The 27,034-nt window shown below is 30.3% G+C and overlaps 1 protein-coding gene across 1 annotated transcript in view; it reads right to left on the bottom strand.

Annotated features, from left to right (window-relative positions):
• Positions 1–25,309, bottom strand: part of LOC113376248 (homeotic protein distal-less-like) — a 106,578-nt gene extending 81,269 nt beyond the window's left edge. Inside the window, 1 exon segment of the mRNA XM_026616154.1 lies at positions 24,844–25,309. Coding sequence (XP_026471939.1) covers positions 24,844–25,309 — 466 coding nt within the window.
• Positions 25,310–27,034: the final 1,725 nt, after the last annotated feature.

Genomic DNA, 27,034 nt, shown 5'->3' with positions numbered 1-27,034 from the left:
TTTTTATATCATTTATTTGATCATCAATCTACTTGAGATATAAAATCAATTTATATACTGAATATTTTGCAAAGATTGATTCATGTTCGATTACCAAAATGAACCAGTTAATTCTGCCGTAAAATAGACTAAGGTTATGGGAAGCTGGAAAGGCTATGTTACACTGCGTTTTGGTACTAAAAACGCAGTTTGGTACTAAAAAATGGTACTAAAAACTATCAAAATGCTATGTATTATTTGCTGTGCGATCAGGAGTGTTTAACACATAAAATGTGTCTTTGCTCATATGTTATTATGACACATCAGAAATATGCACTTATGGTAAGATTATTTTCTTGACCTGTGTGGGTTTTCCAGATTAAGTTTTCTACGGTACTTTTTGCACAGGGCCAAAATACAATTGAATTAGTGTGATAAGTAAATTCAGATTCATACATTTGTTTGACATATTTTAGTTGATCTTTCATCTGTCGTAATTAGATTTCCAAAATCGACATTGAGACTATTTTATAATATTTCTGCGGCACTCTTTGCACTGGTCGAGAATGTCGGCCTTCGCGTTCCCCACAGTATGAATTTCTACATTCGCGTATTTGTTACTACAATGTCACGGTATTCATTTCAATGAGGTTTATCTTGCCGCATCGCTTTGGAAATCGATACTCGGACATTCGACTTGATCAGGCCTTGATCAAAAAACGAAAATGCCGCAGAAATTCAATAGAAATGGATAAGATACATCTTGATATAAAGGATTGAGCACCATGAGAAAAAGAATAACTAATATTCTGATAACAATTTCAAAATGATAGTGATAAAAATATCTGGGTTTCACTTGAGATGATAATCGAGGTATATGTTTTCGATTGGAAATCTGATACTATACTGCTTGATACCGTCCTGGCCAAAGTTGATATCGAACCCGAGGCTAAGGATTGCGTCACCAAGTTTTCTATACTGCTCCAAGACGGGTTCTGTGATTTAATTAATTCCATGTTTTATCCAAACATTACTACATATCTTGTCCATATTACTCATCTTCATCATTTTCACTTATGAATCACGGAATCGCATTTGTTCCTCCGACCGCTCGCACACGGTGTTCAGTAATTTGTAGCGTAGTCGCTCAAAAAACGATACGAAAAACAAGGCGCGTACACAGAAAACGTCAAAATTACACTTAATGGCCTATTGTGTAATAAAAACATCCACATTTTGCTACATACTTATATCCGGTGATTACAATTGGAAGAACTCTCGTCGCGACCTACTCTGAGAATTTGTCTTGAAGAAAATGATATATTTTCAGATTAATATATTGAGTTTTTGCTTATTTTAATCGTGTGAACGATGGATATAATGGAGGGATGTAGTAGCAATATTTACTTAGGCTTGTGATACAAAAATACTGTAAAGGAAAGTGGTCTATTATTTTTTTATTTTTTTTTTTAAATTTCATTTTACATACATAAATATTCACATTTTGTTTCACAATATTACATAAGTGGATTTTTATAACTATTCTTCAGAAAATAATTTCTTTTTTCTCTTCAATTTTTCTCAATGTGTGTTATTTCCTCAAAACCATCATATAAATTGTTTTTCTACTTAACATCTTTTTCCTTCTTTGATTTATTTTGTATATCTAATTTAATAAGTTTATCATCGTCTTCGCTTACTCTTACTTTCAGGATATTTAGTTTATTTTTCATCCGATCCCATATAAACTTATTCGCAACCGTGCATTTTGATAGATTTTCAAGACCTCGTATAAATCCTACAGTTGTTGTATACTTATTTTCCTAAATTCTACATCATCATGCTATCATCTACGTGTATATTCTTCCTAAATAGTGATTGGAAACTAAGATAATGAAATAAAAAAAACAATGATTAACGAAAGAAACAATACATTTAACAAAAAGGAGAATAATATCTCTATTTGACCAAGAGAAAATATATTAGATAAATAAAGATCATATTTGAAAATCTACTCCTCTTGGAATGTTTTGGTACAGATTTGTAATTAGATTATTATATCTCAATAATGAATGATTTCCATAATGTGATATGTTGTTAAATGATAAAAATACATACAAAAAGCGCACACGTGCTGACCATGAGTGAAGAAATAAAAATTCAGAGAATAGATATACCTCATATATAACTTCCACTGTATACTGTATCATTTATTAATACAATAACCAACTGAATCCTTGCCAATGCTTTACTTTTTTATAATTTTATTAAATACCTTTTTAATTAAGGAAAATCCATGCATTTCCCGCGCTTACACAACTTCAGTGTATGTCTTTTTTTCATACACGACTGAGCGCGCAAAACATGTTATACGGCATTCCTATAATTTATTAGCAACTAGTGACAACTCAACCCAGTTATAAGAGAGAGATGTTAATAATTGAAGTTAAATTAAACATAAAAATCGATATAAAATTATTAATTAAATACAAAATACAATAATATAAGTTATAAAACGTACAGCAGCTAAGAGATATTTATTAAAAAGTAGGTTAGTCTTAAGATTTATATATGTTGTCTATGGCATCTTATAAGCCAAAAATATAAACTGTGAGGCAGTACTTTATATTTTGTTAGTAGTTTATCTCCCATCTTTACTTATTCAAATCACATATTTTGTTCGGAAAATATATTTCATATATTAGACGATTACATTGACATGGAAAATTTGTTTTCGCAAACTTATATGCAACACTAGGAATAAGATCACGTAATAATGACAGATACTTAAAGGTTAATAAATACTTAATAAAATAACGTTATCGGAGTATTTATACTTTATTTTGAATATATCAAGAAAATCATTTTTGCTTTATTGGGAATAAATAGTAAAAGCATGTGTATTTAATAGCAAGCAGTGCTATAGATTTAGCGAAGATTTTGCATCCTTTTCATTTAATATTTTAAATGATACTAATGGTAAGTGAAATTTTTTACTCTGGGTTTTGCAAAGTGCTAGTCAAAAAGCTATAAAAATTTTGTATGGACATCAATTCTTATTGTGATATATTAAAAGACTGTAGTGCTTCATAGGTGAATTTTGCTTTTTCGAAGATCCAAGGAAATAAATATGATTTTCGTATGAGTGATAATTAGTGCAAGCAATGTTAGAGAATTAGTAACGAATTTATTTTTTGGAATGTACAATAATTTATATATTACATCAAGTACATTCATCCATTTATTTGTCTTCTTATTTTCTAAGATATATTTATTCTGGTAGTGTATTAATTTCATTAAACATCTGAATGTCTAGTTACTGGATTGGCATCCGATATAGAATTCCCGCTCTACAAAAAAATTTGATATTCCATATCTCATACTGAGATTGGCGCAGATATTTGAAGGAGAAATAATAATAATAATAATAATGAATGAATCATTATATGAATTTATACTGCAATTAGAATTATTACATTATCCTGTATTATGAATACAGAGGTTGTCCAAGTATACGTAAGGTGACCATATTTTTTTAAAGTCAAAACCGGGATGGCAATTTTTAGCTATATTAATCCGGGACGAGGGGAGGACGGCTAATAACAAACGCTTTTTAAAGATACAATTAAAAAACAGTACAAAACAGAATTTTTCTTAATCAGAATTGCGGTCTTTTAGTAAGAACTTTATTATTTGATTATATGTAATACCTTTTTATATATGGTAAACATGTTCTTTTTGCTTTTATGCTTTGTATATAATTCTATACAAGTTTCTTCATAATTAATTTGAAACAAAATAGCATTTGTTCTTATTTTCATAATTTTGATTTTCATAAGTTTTGTTAAAAATCTAATTCCGGGACAATTATTGCTTTTAAAAAAAACCTGGACACAAGGTGGAAATCTGGGACTGTACCGGCCAAACCGGGACGCATGGTCACCTTACAATTAGTTTATGGCAAACAGTTTTTTTTTCTCGAATTTTCAGAGGTTTAGCTTCAATGATGGATAAAATCTCACCGACAATGACTTATGTGCACACTCCAATCGATAATATTGCGGCATTATGTCCGTGTTTTATGATTTATAGACAATTTCCAAGCCCTAAGTCAACAACGAGTTGTACGCGTGTTCGTGGAATAGGCATCGGCATGTAGCCGGCGTGCGTCCAAATGAATTATACTAGTAATTTGTTTTAAATAAACAATAATTATTGGAAATTGTGGAACGGAAATTAGATACACTACAAATGGATATCTAGATATTGGATATTGGATACTCGAAACAAATCGATACTTTAAAGATTGAGAAATTTATATCGCACAGGATATTGAAGTGCACGAGAAAATGCTGCTTAATGAATGCAATCTATTATACATGAAAACAATTGCTACCACAAAGATATGGAAGTGCTCAAATAATATAGAAGACAAGATATTGTAGAATAAAACTATTCAATAAAAACATTTTTATGAACAAAGCACGTTAAAGTTGCTGGATAAGTACAAATAAATCAAATTAATAATACATTTGTGCTGAACAATATTCATTAACTCTAATACTATAGCAGTTATAATAATAAACTAGTGGTGTATGGCATCGTGATTTAAGGCAAATTGGTGGAAATTCCCGTATCGTAACGAAATGATCGAAGAATATTAAATGTTTTCAAATAGATTATAATAAATGCTGTAATATTTTCTAGTATTTATGAGAATTATATAAACTGAATTACAAAGTTAAAATTATTTATTTAAAGTATATAAATAAGCTTCAGAACTTTTTCCAGAATTAAAATTAAAATATTATTTTAGATTTTCGACCCATTACTATAACTTACCCTACGAGAGAAGTTAAAAAGGTAAAAATAAATAATAATATAAAAGTAACTAAAGGAGATCAGGGGGTAATTTTTGATTCAGTCTGGTGGACTGGGCTTTCGAGTACTCTTGGCTGGTTAAATCGTTAGGATGGACGTAGATTCTAATATATTAGAGTGCACTTTTTATGGTAAATTTTAGTAAAACTCTACATCCAAACAGCATAAGTAAGTGCAAATTGTTGACCAATTACCAAAATATACTTCTACAGACATCCTTGATAAACGCGACATTTGCGGATTGTTTTTGGTAATTTGATTGGAACAGCAATTCAAAAGATGTAACGAAAACTAATGTTGAATATTACGAATCCCGAAGCTTATCTCTGTCTTAAATTATCTAAATTATTACCATCCTCTGGTTATATTATTTTAGATGTGAGCACAGAATATTATCTTTCAGGTCTGTTACTTTTTTCATCAGAAAGAACGCAAGTACATACTAGACATTTGTACCTTAATACGAAACAAACCTGTATTCTCCCAGATGTTTTGTTGTTTTGTTGACAATAGTGAGAAAGTCTGAGCGCGCGGAAATGCCGTGTATCTTTTTATGCGATCGAAATGAAAAAATCAAAAGGAATCTTGCGCGCCCTAATATGAAATGTTCTTAACTAATGTAAGAAAGAGAATTCTTCAATAGAGTATAAGAACATGTAGTAAAAGACAAGATATATATTTTATAATAATATCAATATGAATTGACTGGGTAAATTAATTTATTTGCCAAAGATCCTGATACCTATCAGTAGGTAATAATAACATTATCCAGACATTGATATTTATTTATATATTTTGTATTTTTTATTTTGCCTAAGGATCATCCACATAATTACTTCTGTTTATTTTCAAATCTAATTATCCCGATTCACTAATCTAAATTAAAATAATTGAATAATTATAACTATATTGTCCCGCAAACTGCAGGTATCAGTTAATCCCTTGTACAGAAATATGGCAACCAAAGGGATATTCAAAAGGCGTGCCGTGCTTTTGAAAATCAATTTTATCACTTCGCAACTTTTTTTTTCAAAAGTCCTTGAATGGCTCAATTAGAAAACGCAAATCGTAACTAGCATTTGTCTAGTACTACGCCCTGCAGTAATTACAATCAGGGCTACATTGTAGGGCGCGCGCCTAGGGCGTTTGTGGGATTATAGATGAAAAGCATCTCGATTTCACGATATGTCCCTAATTCATTCTATTTAAAACGACTACTGATATAAGAATTATTTTAGATTCCAAACAAACCTGTTGATCAAGGAGGGAATGAGGGGTTTAATAATATCGTAATAACCCACTTGTTTTGCACACATAATTCAGAACTCGGTTGCAACATCAAAGAAAAGTTGTTGATATTTTTTAAAAACATTATTAACTATATACGACTATTACAAATTGAAAAAAATGACAAAAGTATTATGAAATACATTAGGTTGGCAGTCATTTTCCTAGTCTTTCACTCAACTCTATACTAAATACTTGTTTATAATTATTATGTATTAAAATCACTAAAAAGAATATTTTACTATGTATAAAAAAACCTTTTTGATCATTATTTTTAATAAACGAAAAGAATGTCATGACATTAAAATGCCTAAGAGTAGTATTATTAACATCATTACTGCTCATCCATTGTGTTTGTGTAATTGCGTATAAAATTCAAAATAATGCATGCTTTCTCTAGGAGGCATTTTTGTTTTAACTTTCAAATGTATCCATTGGTTTTCCTATTTTCAGAGGCTAGATTTCAAAAAATTCTTAAGAACATGTATGAGGATAAATATGAATAATAAATGTGTTTCATAAAATAATGCTAACATTTTGTAAACTTAGAATATTTCATTTAGTTATTTGTATTCATATATATTTAGTAAAACATGCAGTTAGCAATTTCGTAATTGCTTTTAACTGAATAGGGAATATAACGGACAGTTATATTTTGATATTTTATAAAAATACTTAGAAACAATTTTTTACAACAACTTTAAACAACTTTTAAGAGAAATTGCTAGATAAGTAACAAAACTACTCATAACAGTTGGTTTTGTATAAAACGTGTACATATGTAATTATTTTATATATTTTGTGTAATATGAGGTTAGTTTTATATTTAAACATTAGCGTTCCCATGGCTATGTGGTAAAAGCTTTGGCTTTTCAAACCAAAGTTCCGGGGTTACACACACATTTTGGACAGCCTGATATCAAGCAATAGCGATATCGGTTTTCACTTGAAAATATAGATAAAAATATGATTGAAGTGAAAGTAGCTCTTATGAAAATTAGTAATGCAAGAATTTCAATTTGGAAAATATATAAAAAAGGGATAGGTCAACCGTTGGAAAGTCTTTTGAAAAGTTAATAAGAAGTATCATCACTACACCTTAAAGGGCGACAAAAATTGAACAGATTATATATATATATATATATATATATATATATATATATATATATAATATAGTATTTTATGTTTTATACTACATATTAAAGGTGTTTCTTTTCAAATCTAAGGAGAGAATCGTATTGCCGGTAGAGTACAAAAGAAAGACCGAAACCGAAGATAGTGCATTAAATTTTGTTCAATTGCTCACGATGATATACGATTTTATCAATACCTTTTCACTTCATTATCGAATCGCGATAAACACGCAGTGGAAAAACACAATGTAATGTTGCAATGCTTGTCGGAATTTATTATAATTGGCTACCTGTATTAGCCGAACTCATCTGCTTCGAAATCTTTCATTACTTATAGACGTATATACATATCGATGCTTTTCTGACGCAACCTCGTATCTCAGAAACTACTACTTTTCAGGAGAGACAAAAAACGTTTTATAACGAATTTTTGAACTGCTGTTAACATTTTTTTTTATAAATTTTAAAAATATTCAATCTTGTGACAATTATTTGAGACAAGTATGATATTACAAACAATTAATCATTATTTTTTCTTCAATTCTTTGAGATACGTGTTTGTCGCACGGAAAAAAATGTAACATACGTGGTTGCGTCATGCTGTTTTCAAATAAGAGTACATGAATAACTTTCTTCAATTGTTTCATTTTGAGAATCGATCAACTTTTTAAATAATTCTTAATAAAAAAAACAAACATTATTAAACTTGTGGTATATGTTAGTTTATAATTACGACAATATAGTATCTGGTATAGTTTAGGTATTTCAATATCTAGGATATTTAGCTCTTTCATGGATTTATAATTTACTACTTTGTGATTATCATTTTTATTGTTACTTTTATTCTTTTTTGTTATTATTTCTTTATTTAATGATTTTTTATCTGCGGATGACACATTATCTAACTCTAAAAAATACAAAATTTAATTTCATTTATTGTCAGTAAGAATTGATAATTGTTTAATTTTTGTAGCTTACTGTGATATTTGTTCTCAACATAATAAAAATATAACTATTGGTGCATGGCATCGTGCCTTTAAGCAAATTGGTGGAACTTCCCGTTCCGTAATTAAATAGAATCGAGGAATAATAAATGATTACAAATAGATTATTGTAAATACTGTAACTTTTGTTATTTGTATTTGAATGACAAAATATAAGAATAAACTGGACAACGACGTTTATATATGTTTACATAAAAAGTAAATAAAAGTAAAAAAAAACATATCTCATATATATTTCTAAGAATTATATAAACTAATTTGCAAATTTAAATTTATTTATTTGAAGTATATAAGAGAGTTTTAGAATTTTAGCTAGCATTAAAATTAAAATCCGAATCATTTTTCATATTTAAACAAAGAAATAATTGTAAATTAAAAAAAATGGACAAAAAAATTCTGCTTTCCTAAACTAATCGATTCTTTATACTGCAAAATGTTCATTGAATCATTCGAATCGGAAGCTTTGAAACGACTGGGCCTGTCTTTTCCAGAAACTAATCACCACGTCATCAATACAAATTGAATGTTTTTAAATAATTCAAATCGGATGCTCTGTTTTCTCAATAGGAAACGATTGTTTTTTGAATGTTTCAAATCGGTTGATCTGTGCTCCCGAAAACGTGGACAGAAAATTATATCCACACACACACACGCACACAAACACATACATCCATTTTATTAAGGTATGTCAAGATATTCAGAAACCTCTGAAACGTTAAATATGCAAAAAGTTTCATTTTCAATTTTCGGAAAATTACTATAACTTGCGGTAAGTAAATAATAAATATATTTATTAACTATCGTTCATTAAGTTTTAATAACAAATAACTTAATTGAATAATAATTTTTATTAGAAGGATTGAACTAAACAACATTGCTGACAGCGAAACTTGTTCATATACGTCACCATGTATTCTGAGATACGAGGTTGCGCATGGCACATTTTTCTGAATTGAGATACGTGATTGTATTTTTCTCAATAAAAAACGTTCGGTTGATTTTTTTTTTACAAAACTTCACAGATCTATGCGTCTATATTTAGTGATTGATTTTCCGATTAAAACTCAAAATCGTCAAAAATCGAGTTACGAGGTTGCGTCAGAAAAGCATCGATATATACTTATATACTCATACATATTACTTAGTCGTAATGTATATTGTAGTTAATTTTAATAGCAATCGTATTTAGATTTATAAAATAATTAAAATTAATAATTTAAATTAATAATTTTATTCTCGTTAAAAGCATGACAAATTCGATAATGTTTCTTGTAAATCTGATTAAATCCTGCCACCAATTAGAAATAAAATCATGCTTAAAAACAATTAAATTTCTTTTTTATTATTTTGAGGAATACATATTTTCATCTGGGTAACGTACAGTTACTGTGTATCAAGAATTTCAGAAATAACGTAAATTTTTAAAATCTGTAAAAATGGTCAGAAGATTTTGTATTTTTAAAGTATTGCTTGAATCCTACAGTTTTTTGTTGTCAGTTTCAAGACACGTGTAAAAATTACTATATACTACTAAAAATCATTTCAGATGAATTAAATTTTAGATTTAAAACTTATTTGAAGCAATTTGACAAAAAAATACTAACTTATCTAACAAGATCGTATAATTTCTGTTCAATCTTCTTGAATTATTTTTTTACATTTTTAAATTAGGTGAATTTGTTTTATAATTAATCAAGATGGTATGAATTCGAATAGTTTTCTGATATAGATATATTAAATTTATTTCAAAACTTCACACACTTTTTTGTTTTATTAAAAATGTGAATATATATCTTAAATTGTATTATCTTGCTCAAAAAAATTATTAGTATACTTAAATGATAGTAAAGATACTCAATCCTTGTAAATAACTGATTAATCTAAAATTTTGACATTGAAATAGGCACTTTTGAAAGAAAATGGGAAAGGTAAAAAAAAATTTTACCAGAACAAAGTACATAAAGCTATTATTATTATTAGGTATGTAAACATTAAGGGTTAATTTTTCGATAAAATAGATATGTTACGGTGATGGTTACGGGTCTATATTCTCATTAGTTGGTAGTAACAAACTCTCAAAAAACTATACATTTGCTGTGCTATCAAAGTTTTACACATTTATATCAAAGAGACATCAGAAAGTTGCACCTATGATAAAATTATTATTTGACAATTGTGCCTTTTGGGGGTTAGGTTCTATGTGTGAATTACATAGCTTTTTGATAGTTTGTCACCACCAGCTAATACGAATATAGACGCGTAACATAGCATTACCATAACATTTCTACTTTATCGTAAAATTGGTCCTAGGTGTGCAAATGCCTACAATAATTTCACTTTAAGTGTAGATATTTTTGTACAAATATCGTTTTTATATAAAATTTACAATTTTAATATGTTTCAATAAAAGATACGATTTACTGATACAAAATCAACTTATCCCTAAAAAATCTTTCATATTCCATATGTCGCTAATGTTCGATTGTTCTCTGTCAGTAGGAGCTTTTTCCAAGTTTCTCGGCTCTATTGTGAGTGATGCGTTAATCGTCGACTTCCTGATTTCCATATTTGCGACAGAGAGATCATCGTAGTTTAACAACATTCGATTTACATGTGGCTCAGTCGTTTCTGTGTCTGTTAATTTCTGTTTCATTTTTTTCATTGTTTCCATGCCGTCGCGCTTTGTGATACCCGCCGAAGCTTTCGAGTGCTTTGTGAGTTGAGAAGCCACGGCACGCAATGCAGGGACGCCATTTCCGACGACACGATTGGGAAAAGACTTTTAGTCAACATGCCAAAGACTTGAAATTCATTATAAAAGAATCATTATTTCATTTAAAAATTCATTCGTCTAATATTGAAAAAAACTAGTGGCGCAATACATTGTGCCTTAAGGCAAATTGCTGGAATTACCTGTACAGTTGTTAAACATTTGTGAAGTAAAAATAATCTAAATAAAATATATTAATAATATAAATAATAATTATTATTAAAAATTTATCAAGGAGTAAAAACAATTGTTTTTAATATTTGAAAATAATTCTTATAAATACTGTAAATTTCATCGTCATATTATATAAATTTACGGATTTATTTTATTTATATAATATAATATAAGTGCTTATATTTGGGCGACGACCTTTATTTATATTCATGTACTAGAACGAATTCATGATAAAGACCGTCGACATAAAAACAATATGCTTTTTGAATCACTCTAATCGGATGCGCCGATCTCTCGAGGATAGTCATTCTTTACACTTTGTATCTCCGAACCTTCGCAATTTTTCACCAACCACTACGAATCAAATGTGTTTGGAATCATTCTAATCGGATGTACCAGTTTTCTTAAAAACTGGTTGTTTTTACGATTTTTGCTCGCAAAGTGAAAATAATCAATTATTAATAATTTTATAATTTTATTTTCAATATTTTAATATAATTATTATAAATGCTGTAAATTTCATCGTCGTATTTTATAAATTTAATATAAGTGCTTATATTTGGGCGACGACCTTTTTTATATTCATTTATAGAACGAATTCATGATAAACAAACACCGTCGACATAAAAGCAATATGCATTTTGAATCACTCTAATCGGTTGCGCCGATCTCTCAAAAACTGATATTCTTTGCACATTTTGCCCCGTACCTCCGAAATCGCAGGACCTGCCTTCGCAAATTTTCACTCAATCATTACGAATCAAATGTGTTTGGAATCATTCTAATCGGATATGCCGTTCTTCTCAAAAACTGGTTGTTTTTAGGATTTTTGCTCCGTATCTCCGGAATGACTGCAACTACCAATTAATCAGCACATCTCCCCGTCAATACGAATCGAATGTTTTTTTGAATTATTCAAATCGGTTAATCCAGTGCTCTCGATATCGTGTGGATGGAAAATTGTATCCAAACATACATGCACATACACACATATATACATCTATTTTTTAAGGTTTGCCAAAATATTCAGAAATCTCTGGAATGTAAAAATATGCAAACATTTTCGATTTTTTTGCGATTTTTATAGCTTAACCTACGGGAAGTGAACAATATCTTTTTAATAGTTTATTCATCTGTTTGACATACTATACATATATAAGAAGTAAACAATTTTATTAATTTTTTTTTGATATTATTGAAACTGAAAAATATTGCTCTAAAAACAAGAAAATAAATTTTTTATGAATGATTTTCTTTTCAATCTATATCACTATCAATTTAAAAATTATTTATCATAATGATTCCGGATTCCTATTTTCGATTTTTTTAGCAAAAGTGCACTTGCTCTAACAGTCTAATATTACGATGATTCTTTATTTTTGAATTCCTTTTTGGGTCTTTGCCCTGCACCTTTTTGCCTTCTAACAAATGGCGCCACTTAATTACTCTAATTGGACTAATGAATTGGAACGGTTTTTCTTTATGTTCAAGATGCCGCTTCCACCCATGGTATTTTTTTTCACATGCATAAATTGACCATTCATGACATTGTTGCGCAAGAGTCGTATTTTTTTAGTTTTCAAATTATTTAAGAATTTGTAATAGTCGAACAAACGAAGTAATAAATTCAAGTACATATAATTATTCATATACGAGTATAATTTTTCACTCAATATTGAAATGCTGTACGTGATTTATATATGTTTTTTTTTTACTTTGAACTATAAAACTAACGTGTATGTAGACATAAATCCTTAAACATATATGGTGCTGTTGTACTACTAATGACTTTATTTTGCGGCTGTGAATTATAAAATCAGGGTGATAAAACTTGCAAAATAGCGTGCGGAAGAGTAGAAATATATGATAAATAATTTATATATAAATAAATAAATATATATACGTGAGAACTCTTGTTATAATCCTCGATTTAGCGACGGTAGTCAAGAAGGAAAATTATTCAATTAATTTAAAGTAACACATTTGTGTAATTCCACTCAATCCGTTTTTTCTCACATTTTTGTTTTGTCAAAAGTGAAATATTCGTGATTTGTGAATACATTATTAACATGTTCATTGTTTGGCAAAAATACTCAAACCCCGATATCATCAAATATTTGTCCCAAAATGATAACGTTAAGAAAATCATGGAAAAATAATGAAAAAGCTCGTCTTCCTAACTCAATTAAAACGTATCTTCAAATCCAATTAACCTATCAATTATTACATTTATTACTATCAATACATTTAAATTCCATTTATTAAGTCGTTGTCTTCTAAACGTCAATCTGAATTAAAAACTATTTCAAATCTTTTGCGCTCGTGCGCCGGAGATCGCATTTCATGTTCTGGCTCATCAACGTCGTTCGAAAGTGTGACAATGTTAACAGAATCATAAATTAGCAGTTATTAAAAGCAAGATTCCATCCAGGTAACACGATAGGTGGATAGATCAGTTATAATGGTATGAGTCTCGTTGGGATTGCAGAATCATTTCAAAAGGATATATCTGGCGCAGGAAAATTTTGTGAAAATTGGTATTTTGGAATTGTTAGTATACACAAAATTGATAGTTTTTCGTCATACATATTCGTGGCCTCAAAATAATGGCATTGCAAAACTACAAACATGTTCATCAATTCATAAAACAACAGTTTGCAATTAAAAGATTTTCACTTAGCTTGAACTCGAGGTTTGAGCTTCCAAGTGGCTTAGTGGTGGCAGCAATGGATTTCTATTCAAAAAAAACAATTTTTGATACCCAATTGAGACAGCATGATGTGATGCAGTGGTGACGTCGATTTTTACTTTAATATATAAATAAAACTTATATTTAAATGAATGAACTTATCAAAACATTAATAAAAAAAATCGTAGTTGTGTTGACAAAGTCTGTTTAGAATGATTTATTATATACAGTTACCCCTGAGTTTAAAAAATATATTTATCATTATTAACTTCCGTTTAACTTTAAGACTTCCATGTCTTCAACAGAAGGTCCAAGTCAACTTTCCTCTTACCCGAAGTTATGCAATGTCATGATGGGCTCTTCGCCCTCAAGGCACCAATATTGATGCTGTCAAAACAAATTAAGACGCGAAAGAAATCAACATAAAAAACGAGTCTCGTGCAACGATATGTAAGATGCTGTCAAAACAAATTAAGACGCGAAAGAAATCAACATAAAAAACGAGTCTCGTGCAACGATATGTAAATATTGCCCTTTTGACTTCTGTTTGCTGTTGATCTCCCTCGGTCGACGAGAACAAAAAAACAACACATCTGGTCGATTTAATGGAGACTAATCTGCACTTGATCGCCGCTGAGCAAATAACGCTTTGTTATTGATATTTCTAGTTCAAAGTATTAGGCGGAATTACACGGTATTGTAACGGAATTAGTACCCAACTGGTAGTGATATTATCTTTACAAAACGTAAGACAACGGGTAATCTGTATTGGTTCAAAATTTGTTAATGGAACATAGCTCAACCTGTTCAGGAATATAACTGTCATTATTATTTATGATGCCACTGTTCATTCATCTTTTTTATTTTACCATGTAATTTACAACTGCTTTTAGTGGACATCTAGCAAATGTAGTAAAGAAAATATTGTAAATATAACTTTTTTATTTTTATTTGAACAACAATCAGAGATCAGAACTTATGGGTTCTATAAGCTGATAATGATGAATTGCGGATTATCTACGTAGCTTTATTATAGACGTGCCTTTATTATACAGGCAAACCAAGCAATGGGATAAATTTTCATTATAATTTTTGTAATATTGATCACTTCATATTAGTGCAGCAACGCCGGGTGAGAGCTATTTTTACCTAGCAACATATTACTATCTATGTTTGCAAATGAAAACCGATGTCACTACTGCCTGACTCAGACTACTCAATGCAGAATCAAAACCAAGACCAGCCAGAAAATAAACAACATGGGCAGAAGTGACTCTTACAAATGTGTTATGTTATGGTTGGAAATGTTTAAAATACTGTTACTAATGTATTATGGAACCCTTAGTGAGCAAGTTGTGCTGGCATTTAAACGATTTTTTTTCATTTTCTCGATGGCATTGACTGATACTGATGGATTTGCTAAACTTGAGTAAAATTCACTTGTTCATGCTATATACATCCGCAAGTGCATTTATCTATTATAACATCGCAATAAATATTTCTTCACGCTACGGCTGCACTCGGAGTTATTATAATACTAATTATTATTTTATATATAGATAAAGCCGGTAATAGTCTGTTTATGAGCAGCCCGTCAATTTGATTTACTATACGTTCAGACTTGACAGAGAGCTAGCAAAAAAGAACGTCTTTGGAAAATGAAATAGATTAAGTGAAACTTCTTAGGGTATAGGAATAGGATGTAATTAAATAGTACTAGATAAATTTGTCTACGAACTAGCAAACTTACGTGAAGATGATATTTTATAACCGTTCTCAAAATGATCATAATTTTCACAGTTGGCGCATGTGATATATTTTTGCAAACTGAATAACTAGTAGAGCATTGCTAATACTCTACTATTATAGCTATCTATACTTTTTATTAGAACTTCAATAATTTTGTAAATATTTTTTTATAATTAAATGCCATATAGTAAAGGATTAAATTTGATTTTAAATCTAGTACCTGCTTTCTTTATAATGCTTATAAACTTATTTAGGTGTAAACTGAAAAGTTATGAATCTCTATTATTCAACAAAATGTTTAATTCGTCATGTAGAGTTTAGAAAAATAGGATTTTACAAAAAGATGGAATGTAGACAAATGTAATTGTAGACGAATGCAAAACGATTCATATGCATATTCCAAGCTTTTATTTAAAAAAAAATGTGGAAAGTTTTATTTTTGAGATATGGTCTGGTTGGGTAATACCAAGTACATTTCGCTGAATTAATTACAAGCGTTTGAAATATTCTTTAGTTATATAGTTATTATCAAAATCTGAAGTCATTATTACCTTACTATTTTTCAAATATTAATTCAAGTTTTCATAGGTACTCTATAACATTTTTCCCAGCTCTCCTGTTGTGGTCGTACTTAATTTCGTGTGAGCGCAACTCACGTTTTGCACGCGGTTTGTTGATCAAATCTTTAGTATGATAATTAAGTAAATTTTATGATTTAATTTAGAAAACGCACACTTTTACCCTGAGGAAATATGCTGAACTCATATTTTATAAACCTAGTAACGCAAAGCCAATCAAGATCACAATAGTGTATTTGGTTCACATTGAGCTTCTTTTTAGTTTTAGTGGAAGCCCAACAATAGTTTGAAATGATAGCTGAAATCTGAATGACTAAGCTATAATTATTTTAACCCTGATTAATTTTGTATCCTCTGCTAAAGTTATATAGATGTGCTATGTTATCCCTTTTTATAAAGCAAACTATAAAACAAAGCGAGCATGAAATTTAGTTTCTATGGAAATAAATCAATATCAATTGATAAAAAATTGTAATAAGTAGTTGTGGTTAGTATTTTATTTTCTACAGCAGTTTATAACCTCTACTTAAAATCTATGAATTTTGATCCTTGAATTTCCCATTCGTGCCATTTGTTATATAAACTCGGACTGCCGCGTGGACACGCTATCGCCTATAGCCGCCGTATACATAGAATGCGCGGTGGCAATCCAGAAAAAATAAGTAAAAAAACATTATATCGTGTTTTGTACTGCGCCGAGTCGTCCAATGGAGAATAGCATGTCGGTTCTGTCAAAATAAAAAGGATGTCAGCCGTGCTGGCCACGGTGTGTTGGTCAACGGCGATGGAAACTAAGGTGGTGTCAGACCGAGGAACGAGGAAAGACATTGGACAAATGGAATTGATCATACTTGGAAGGATAATGATATTTTAACAACAAAGATCCACGCGCTGACGGAATTTGAACCTGATCATTTTTATTTGTCTTAACTATGAATCTGAGCGGTCTGATATAGCCACTATCTAAGTATATCTGGTCCTTCACCAATATAAATAAAGTGCAAGTGTTTTAATAGAGTTCGGCAGCATCTTGGTGGATCACGAACTTCTTATACATTTTTGCAATCTATCCTACAACATACTTTTCGTCCATTCGAATCGAATGGTCAAATAGTGAACATAGTTTTGGTTTGATTGTAGTTTTAACATAGTGAACATAGTTTTGATTGAGCTACTGAAACATGGATACGAAACACTGTTGGTGCATGTAATACGCGCGGTCTGTATTTTAAGACTTTAATTACTTTTTATATTTAAACTACTTGTCTTAGGCCTATAATATCTTTGACCATCAACTCATTATGCAAAGTTTTAGAAAAAAACCCTGAAGAGTAAACATGAGGTTTTCCTTGTTAGGAAAAGAGATTGTTGTACATCAAAAACCATTCATTCGAGAATGTGGTCCCAGCAAATGCCTACTCATCTATTACATTTTCACCCAGCAACTAATAAGTACAATGTTTATGATCCAAATTACTTAAGAGGTTTTCCTTCCCCCGGCTGGTCAAATCGTTCTGGTCTGACACCGGCCTCACCAGACTTGGCCGCGTGTATGAGTGTGTTTGTGTGAATGTAGGGTTTTCACGGCAACAAAAATGGCCGTTGATAAATTATTGTGTGACTCCGCAAACGTAGGTACGAATGAAAGAAAAAATAGTAGCACACATACAACCCTAAACGCCGAATCGATATTCGACGGCGATGACGGGAAAATTGTCCCATCATTGAATATAAGGAAATTAAATTGAAGTATTGAGATAAACGGTTGTGGAAGCTTTTCCGAAAATTACCTTTATTTTCATAGCGACACGTATATGATTAATGAACTATTTTGTCTATTTTTATACAACATGACAATTACTCAAAGAAGTATTGTTGTTGGAGCAAACTTTAATGCATGTATTCATAAGCTATAATGTAGCTCACTTTTTTAGAGCACAAACTGTATACAAATGTAATTAGTTACATAAAATCCTTTTTCATTGCCTAATACGTCAAAGTAATATTAATACATCAAAATAATTCTAAAGTTATTTGGTGACTCTATTAAATCTTAGTAGACAGTTTTATAACATTTTTTTAGCTTGATCAAGATATGAAATGAATTTTACAGAAAATAGAAAATAATAAATCTAAGAACTGCATGTTGTGATACAGTTTTTGACAATATTGAAAAAGCAAAACATTAAAATCATATATATAGAGAGAGATTAGAGAGATTTAAAACAATGATTGGAATACAAGTTTTCAATTCCTCTCTTTTGTCTTACATTTTAGATTTGTTTCAAATATATCAGTTTATTGTTGGCGTATAATATGTGCGATCAGTTAATAATTCTGAATATCTTTGCAATATTTAACTATTCAAAACAAATTATACGCTGACGGGATTTGAATCCGATCACTTTCAACTCTTTTAATCGATCGCAAAAAGTTGGAACAAGAGCTTTAACTGATAGAGCTTTATCTGTATTGCGCGTGGTCTATTTTTTTTATAATTAAACCACTTCTCATAGACCTATAATATTTAAGGGTGTTCGTTTTGACTATCAACTTTATCAACATACGAAGTTTCATCAAAATACCAAAAGAGTAACCCTAAGGTTCTCCTTGTTAGTACTAGCAAACTTCTTGTTAAGGGGTGTTCTATCAATCTATTTTTGTTCCTTTGAACATGGATGTATATCTTTTCTCTATTGAAGTCTATTCACAAAATTTTATAACTTGTAATTCTAAGTGCAAATAAATTTTTACCCTTTCCACTCGTATGCCTCCACTCCGGCGGCAAGATACATATAAATTTCGCAATCCGCGGGTGGAAAGGCTTAATAAATTTTTTAAATATTTTTTAAAGCAATTCATATATCTTAAGTTCAACTCTCAAATTATCAATAAGTATCTTCTACAAGTTTTACAACATTTGTATCAAACGTGAATATATGTATATGTAATCAATTTTTTGCGACTTTTAATCGAAGAACAAAAAATCGCCAATTGAGTTAAAGACAATTCGGTACGCGACTGTAAATTCCGCGTCGGTTTTTCCAGTATTATTTTCCAACATTGACAAATGACAACGAATAGCTTGCAGTGTTTTTGCATAATTTAAAGCATTTCATTGTGCGCTCGCAATAAATAACACGCGGCTTGCAACGACCGGTAGTCTAGAGCGAATTCTCCATAGCCGACGGATATGTCGCACCTGGTATATAGGTATATATATTTAAATATATATATATATATATATATATAATATATATAATACCTATATACATATAAAATGCAATATTTAAAAATTTTACTACATATTTCCAATATTTTAAACGAATTCATCTATCTTGTTTATTGCAAGAAATCAATTGGCTTGTTGAAGAAACTTTTTCAAAATTCTTCTGAGATGTGCAATAATCAAATAATTTACTATTATTTTCCAAAATTAGCATTATACTTCGAAATTGAAGAAATTTCTCAATACACTAGAATTTCTGAGTTTTCAAATTTGAGTAAAGTTTGTCTACAAACCCTAGAAATATATATTAAAAATTGTTTCAAAATTCACTAAGTGAGTAAAATTATTCAAAAGTAACGTTATGGTAAATGAAATATAACCTCATTAAATTTTTGAAATCTATTTACTGGTTATTGAATTTGAGTCTAGCCAAAGTTTTAGATTATAATTTTTAGGAATACATATTTTTTCTTGAATCAAAAACTTCTCTATAAAATCTTGTTAAATTTATTTTAACGAACTTTACTTTTAATGCCAGAATAATCAAAACAAAAATCATTTCTAAATTTCTTTAATGTATTTAATAAATGAGTTTGTACAAAAATGAGAAAATTTGTAAGAATTCTTTAATGCTTTAAATTATATCTTTATATCATATAGAATAGAGTATAGTCAACTTTTATCAATTCATTAGAGCTTAAATAAGAATGTACTGATTATGCGTTTGTTATTTTTTATTACATATATGCTTATTCTAATTGTTTAATACCGATAGCTCGACCATATTTTCAAAAATTATTATTCAATAATTTGGAATTTCTTTATTATAAACCCTTTGCAAGAGATAAAATATTAAAACAAACAATAATAATGACCAATAATTTGAAAATACAATTGATTCTGATAGCTGTGCATTTTTCGTAATAAACAATAAGAAATTCAATCAAAACATTTTTAATGAAAAACGAATTAAAATGATATATTGTCACAAATTTGGAAGCGCATATTGAATTGATTAAAGGCAAACGAATGTAAAAATAATGTTTCTACATTTTTAATGCAAAGCCAATTAAAATGATATAATATCGCAAATATGCGAGCGCATTTTATGAAAACATTGAATTGATGGAATGGAAACGAATGTAGTAATAATTTTTCATAATTTTCATAAATATCATTATTATCAGAATTGACAATTTTAAAACAAAGTTTGTTAAAAACTTTCTGATTTTAAAACAAAGTTTGTTAAACAACTGTCTGAAGTCATGGACTATATATCAACTTATGTCGTATATATCAACTTTTTAGTAAGCACTTGTATTCAATTTTATAAAATAATACGGATCTTCCAAGTATATCTTCATATACTTAATATAATTTTAATTAGATGCGCTATTTACAACGACTACAACTAAACACACAACGAACAGAATGAGATCGCTATCATCTAGTAATTCTACTAATGATGATTTTGTTGTTTAGCTCTGTTTTCACATTAAAGTTTATGTTTGGTGTCCGTCTGAGATGATCTCAAAAAATTGTCGTGGTATGAATGACACAATGTGGATGATTTTGCACATTTTTATGCTAAGAGGTTGAATTAAACCGCATTCATTAAGAAATTCAATATTGGATTTTAGAGGAGTAAACTACTCTGATGTACCTACCGAATGACAGTTTAATCAATTTTGTGCGAATTTTTCGTATATGATGCATTTCTTCATATTTTGCGCATAATGGGCTTACTTATCGAGGAAACGAAAATGAAGAAGAAATTTTAAAATCATTTGATGACGACAAAGAAAACACACATGTTTTCCAATATATGGTTTATCTGACTATGAATTTCACAAATATTCCTAATAAAACAGGAATTAGAAGCCAAAATATTTGGAATTTTCTTCTTTGTTTACGGTGTTTTTAAATCATATTCGTGAAGTTAAAATTATTTTTTATAGAAGCATAAATATATTATTATTTTATTATCAGCTGATTTTGGTTTATTCTGAATTAAAGTTGAAAGCACATATATCGATGAATGTGCAATATGGGTGAACCGTCCAATCTCAGCAAAAATATTTGAACTGAACACTCCATATAAACGAAGCGTCTTAGACTCATCTTACAACACCTGCAGACACATCATTCTAATTTAAATCGCTAGCTTTGTGCAAATAAGATGTTCACAATTTATTTATACTTTAAAATTACAGATATAATAAATAAAAAAATAATGAAGATATTTTAAATCGCAATTTTTAATGTGCTTGCATGCAAGTATGCAGCATTGGTGCTTTGGATTAGCTGTGTGCATCGCACGATGGTGTTTCGATAACAACTTTTTGACCGTCTAATTACTAATTAATTAATACATGAATCAGTGAAATTTACATAAATTTATTCATTCACTAGTACATACAGAACCATTAAGCACATGCACATACACAAATGCAATATATTATACATATGTACAAATTTATTCAGTAATGGAATGAATGATTTACAGTGTATCGCCTACTTGCAAACACCGACGGAAATGTTGAAGATGAAACAACATGCTTAACAAACTATAATCAACGCAGAAGTTTATCAAATATTTTTATTTACAAACTTTCTTCATTATTTTTCTTCAAAACTTATTTAAAAATTAAAAATACATATTAATTCATTATTCAAAATATTCTTATCTGTTTAAATTTCTGTATATTTTTCAGGGAGCCAATAATAAACCTAAATCAAATTTGTTTCTCTATGTAAAAAAGGCTTGAAAATTACTTAAAATACGTCGTGTATATTGTTACAATTTTCTCTATGTTGAAACACTCAAGGAAATCATAACGTCAAATTTTATGAATTGTCACTTATGCATCACTAAATTTAAATAAATATTGAAAATAGATCTGCACATTTAAGTTGGGTGTACAATGAAAATATTGATTAACCCTTTCGCTACGAATGCCGTCCATGGACGACATCAACATGACATTTGTTTGCCTTTGCTTCAAGATTTATCACAATGAGTTAAGGTATTGAGACTTCTAGTCTTTTATTGCAATTTATAGTTCATAAGAAGCGAGCTTATTAATTTTTAGCATATTTTTATTAATAATCTTAGAAATATCTTATCACCGATGTGCCTGTCCGTTCAGTAGTGCAGCAGCGATACTCCTGCGATAAATACTCTCCTAGCGAAATGGTTAAGCAAGTATCTTGTTTATATGAATTTTCCTATTATACATAAGTCGAAAAAATAAAATACTAATAACAACCAGTATTGCACGAATACATTACCCTATCTAATTTTATGAATTTTGTTATTTTAGTTCGACGATCACGCAATGAGATTGCCTTGCGAGACTATATACGCGTGCACAACGCAATCTCGCGCTTCTGTCGACGAGCAATAAAGCTGACGAGTGAAATAATTAAAGATTTCATAGAATTCATCAATTTCGCGGCTTATTAAAGAAAAAAATGCCTCAGGGGTCATCTCATTGCTGATATTATGTCGTATTTCTTTACCGCGAATTTTGTGCATAATGAGATGTATGATTTAATTCTTTTTAGTAATTGACTATTATACTGCCATAAATCATATGAAATCAACCTGAACATTTTGAATTATGATTTAAATTACTGCTTGATATTAAAAATATTTAAAATAATTTTTTTACGATAATATCAGAAAAAATTCACGTGGTTTATGGTAACTTTATTAGATAATTCAGTTAAAAATATATCGATGAAATTTATTTTTTTTGGCAAAGTTCTTGGAAAAACACTATTTTTATGTCACAGTTATATGACTGATGTGGCCCTATATTGAAACTTCTTCGTGGCGTTTTACCAAATCGCGTATGTTCGACATAGATGTCTGACATATCTCATGTAGAACTTCCAAGTATCAAACACATATGATTGACATGGTAATATAAATATAAAATTAATATAATTATAATGTAAATTATAGAAGTTTAATTTTTAATATCAATATTGAAGCATAAATTAAAATAATTGTTTTATGTTGAATTAAATTAAAACACATAGGTCAGCAAGTTCAGAATTACCAAGATCGCATTCGATTCGCACAAAATGTTCTTAAATATTAAATTAGTACATTGTGAATGTGATTAATAAATTTGTTGAGTGAAAAAATAAAAAGGACAGTAAATATAAAAAATATCAATAATCACTGTTTATATTATTCGGTTCAATCGCATTCGATTTTTTTTTACTTTTTTCCCTCCAATGAACAGTAATAATTGGTGTTGTTAATTGAGAAATATGATCCGAAATTTGACGCGTCGCACTCTGAGACTACGAGCGCATCTCCGCCGCCGCGCCGTGTCGATGCATCGCGTTGCCAACAAGGGAGTCCATAATAATGATTAATTAATTCCTTTTTGAATATCGGGTCAGAGTAATTAATTAAAAAATAAATACCCCAGCAAAGGTGAGAAGGTATTAAATAGCACCGAGCGTATAAAAAAAGTGAGCCACGAACAGAGCGCCTCGTTCTCGTTGCCATCTTAATTGAATCGGATTTATTAGTGATGATTATTAATTTATTTTCTTTTCTAAAAGAATTGCGTTCCATACAATATATTGCTGCGTGAATTAATTTCATTATGCACACAACTATTTAATCTATAAATCATACATACCTTATACATTTTCAAAAGTTTTTGCTTTCGCAATTATTTGTTAATTCTACGTTATTAAAAAACTACTTGTTACAAAAGTAAATCAAAGTTTATATTATGATTATAAATATCAATATAGTATATTGAAATTTAATGACGTACAACAGTTTTATTTTCATTTCAATTATTTTAAATTTATTCTCTTTGAGACATACTTGTAAAATGTAGGGCACAAACGTGACAATAAATCTAGTTTGGTGATAGTGCACGCTTCGTATATATATATACAATATATATATATATATATATATATATATATATATATATATATATCGGCGGAAGAGCACCTATTGTGCCTTGTTAAGTTCAATCAGGCTGATCTGCGCACAGATGCCATCCAAGAGCGAACTCGAACGAACAAAAACAGATTCCAATTTTTCAACGTCAACTAGGCCTCGTACTGAACGTTGCTAAGTCAACTATTATCGTAACAGCAAACCGTAGATGACAATACTATTTTTATTAAGCATTTTAAAAAATAAGTTTACTGTATTATTATTGCTTCATGTAGATCGTCCTGATTAGTGCAATGTAAAATAAGATTATGTAGTTCGAAAATGTATTGAATATACTTTAATTTCTTTATCACATGATTTAGAGATGAGCGTCGATCGGGCGATTTATCGAAAACTATTAAGTTTCTTATTAAATAATGTCTAAAACTCACCGTCTTTGGGAGGGCTGGCGCAGGGAGGTGCATACGAGCCAAGGTGATAGCCCGTATATGTGTTCTGCATCGCCGGGAACGAGTATCCAAGCGCACTGCGCGGACTCGGAAATCCTGTAGCATCCTGGTGATGGTGTCCTTGTGACGCGGCGGACGCAAAATGCTGGTAACCGCCGCGTATCGCATTAAATCCGTGTTGTTGTAGTTCTATAAATGCTGATTTCGAATTTAAACCTGAGCCCGGTGGTCCATGACCATCCGGGTTACTCGACTGCGGCCCGTGTTGCGTGTCCATACTACTGCCGCCGCCACTCGAGCTGTTCGGTGCCGCCGCGTTGCTGTTACCGCCGCCCGCCGCGCTACCGCCGCCGGCCGCGGGTGGAGCCTCGAAAGGGCTCCCGAGCTCCGTAAAATTCAACGTGTTGACGCCGTTATATGCCACCGTGCTCGACTTCGATAAAGTCATGCACCGACACTAATTTGACTTGGGTTAATATTTGTTTCTATATCACACTATACACACTGTTTACCTATGCTGGCGAACGCGGCACAATTTATTTGACGTCACGATAACACTTTTATGTCAAAACAAACAGCAATGATTACCAATTTTTTTTAAGTTCGGCACTATAATCTGTCACTATTAGTCGATTAACATCACACACTAGACAGCGTCACGTCGAAACATCAAAACACTCGCGACGCATTAGCTCGACGAACAGAACATTGTCAAATGTTTCTTTGTATAGGCTATTTTGTGCCCGTTTGCTTGGCTTGTTCTCTTCGGGTGGTCAGATTTCCCGTCTTTCCTTCGGCTCGTGAGAACTGCTCAGCCTGACACCGCCGAACAGACTGCTCCACCTGCAATATACACTACGTGAGTCTTTTAAATCTGAATAATTAATATGTGAGAAAATATCTGTAAACCGATCGCTTTTCCATGTTGGGCGGTTGACATCGAAAACTACGCCGGCGACCGATGCACCGCACATCGAAACGCAAAGTGCTGCTTATAAATAATGCTCGCTCTCAAATCGACGGGCGTTTTGAGAGTCTAATTTCGTGTATTTAACGATTTAATTGAATTGTACTTGTGTCCTCGTGCGAACTGAAGATTTGCAACGAGTTAATACAAGCGAAAACATAGTTTAATACAACTGTCAAACTCTTCAAACAGTAGCTAACGTTTCAGACTCTGACTGCTACGTATAAATTTCTGAAACGTTTGCACGAGCTCGCTATAACTTCTTTCTGTACAAGACTTTTTCATTCGACCGTTGAAGTTTTAAACATGCAGTAACCTCAGAACTCGCGGAAAGAAAAACTCTAGACGTGTGATTTACTGGCATCGCAATCAACATAATAACGATCTTCTCCACGATGTTAAAACATTGCCCAGAATAAAAAAGCATTATTTGGCTAGTGTAATTCTGTTCATTTGTACACTGGACAATGTACATATTTCATGTCTGTATACTTTTTATTCGGAACGATGCCACACAGCGCTTAAAACATATTAGAAAACACAGAATATTTAATTTCAAGCTAAATAAATATTCTAAAGAGCTTTTATTAGTTTTTAGATTGAGCTTCTTTGTTGCGAGTTGGACGTTGTGTTGTACTACTAGCGAATCATAAATCAAGCACCGATATCTGTTAGTATATATATATATATATATATATATATATATATATATATATATTAGACAAAAACGGTTAGACAAAACGCCTCATAGAAATACAATAACACGAATGATTATTACGAAAGATTCCAAAGAAGCAGAAGTCTCCTGAATCGATTTTTAGTTTTTTATGATTAGTTTATATTAGCTTTTATGTCTCTGTGCGATAATAAATAGTCCACGTTTATATATTATTCCAACTTTATATTGAAAATTTTGTAAAATGTATCTGGACTGAATAGTTTAATACAAACATCTTCCATCGCATATTGTCACAGAATTTATGAACGCAATATAAAGAAACCACATTAGCAATAAGTTAAATAATGCATTTTTATAAACTTTTTGAGTAAATATATTAGCGTATGATATCTAGTTCAAAATAATTACATATTTATTTAACCTAATTCTTTTAATTAATTTACATTCACATTGATAAATACATCTCTGACCCTTTTTGTGAAAATGAAAATACAAAATACATGAAGATTATATTTTTATAATATGAA

This window comes from Ctenocephalides felis, unplaced genomic scaffold (assembly GCF_003426905.1).
Source record: "Ctenocephalides felis isolate EL2017-DRISC unplaced genomic scaffold, ASM342690v1 CF-g0.4_SCAFFOLD_01886, whole genome shotgun sequence".
NCBI lineage: Eukaryota > Metazoa > Arthropoda > Insecta > Siphonaptera > Pulicidae > Ctenocephalides > Ctenocephalides felis.
This window is presented reverse-complemented; position numbering and strand designations above follow the sequence as displayed.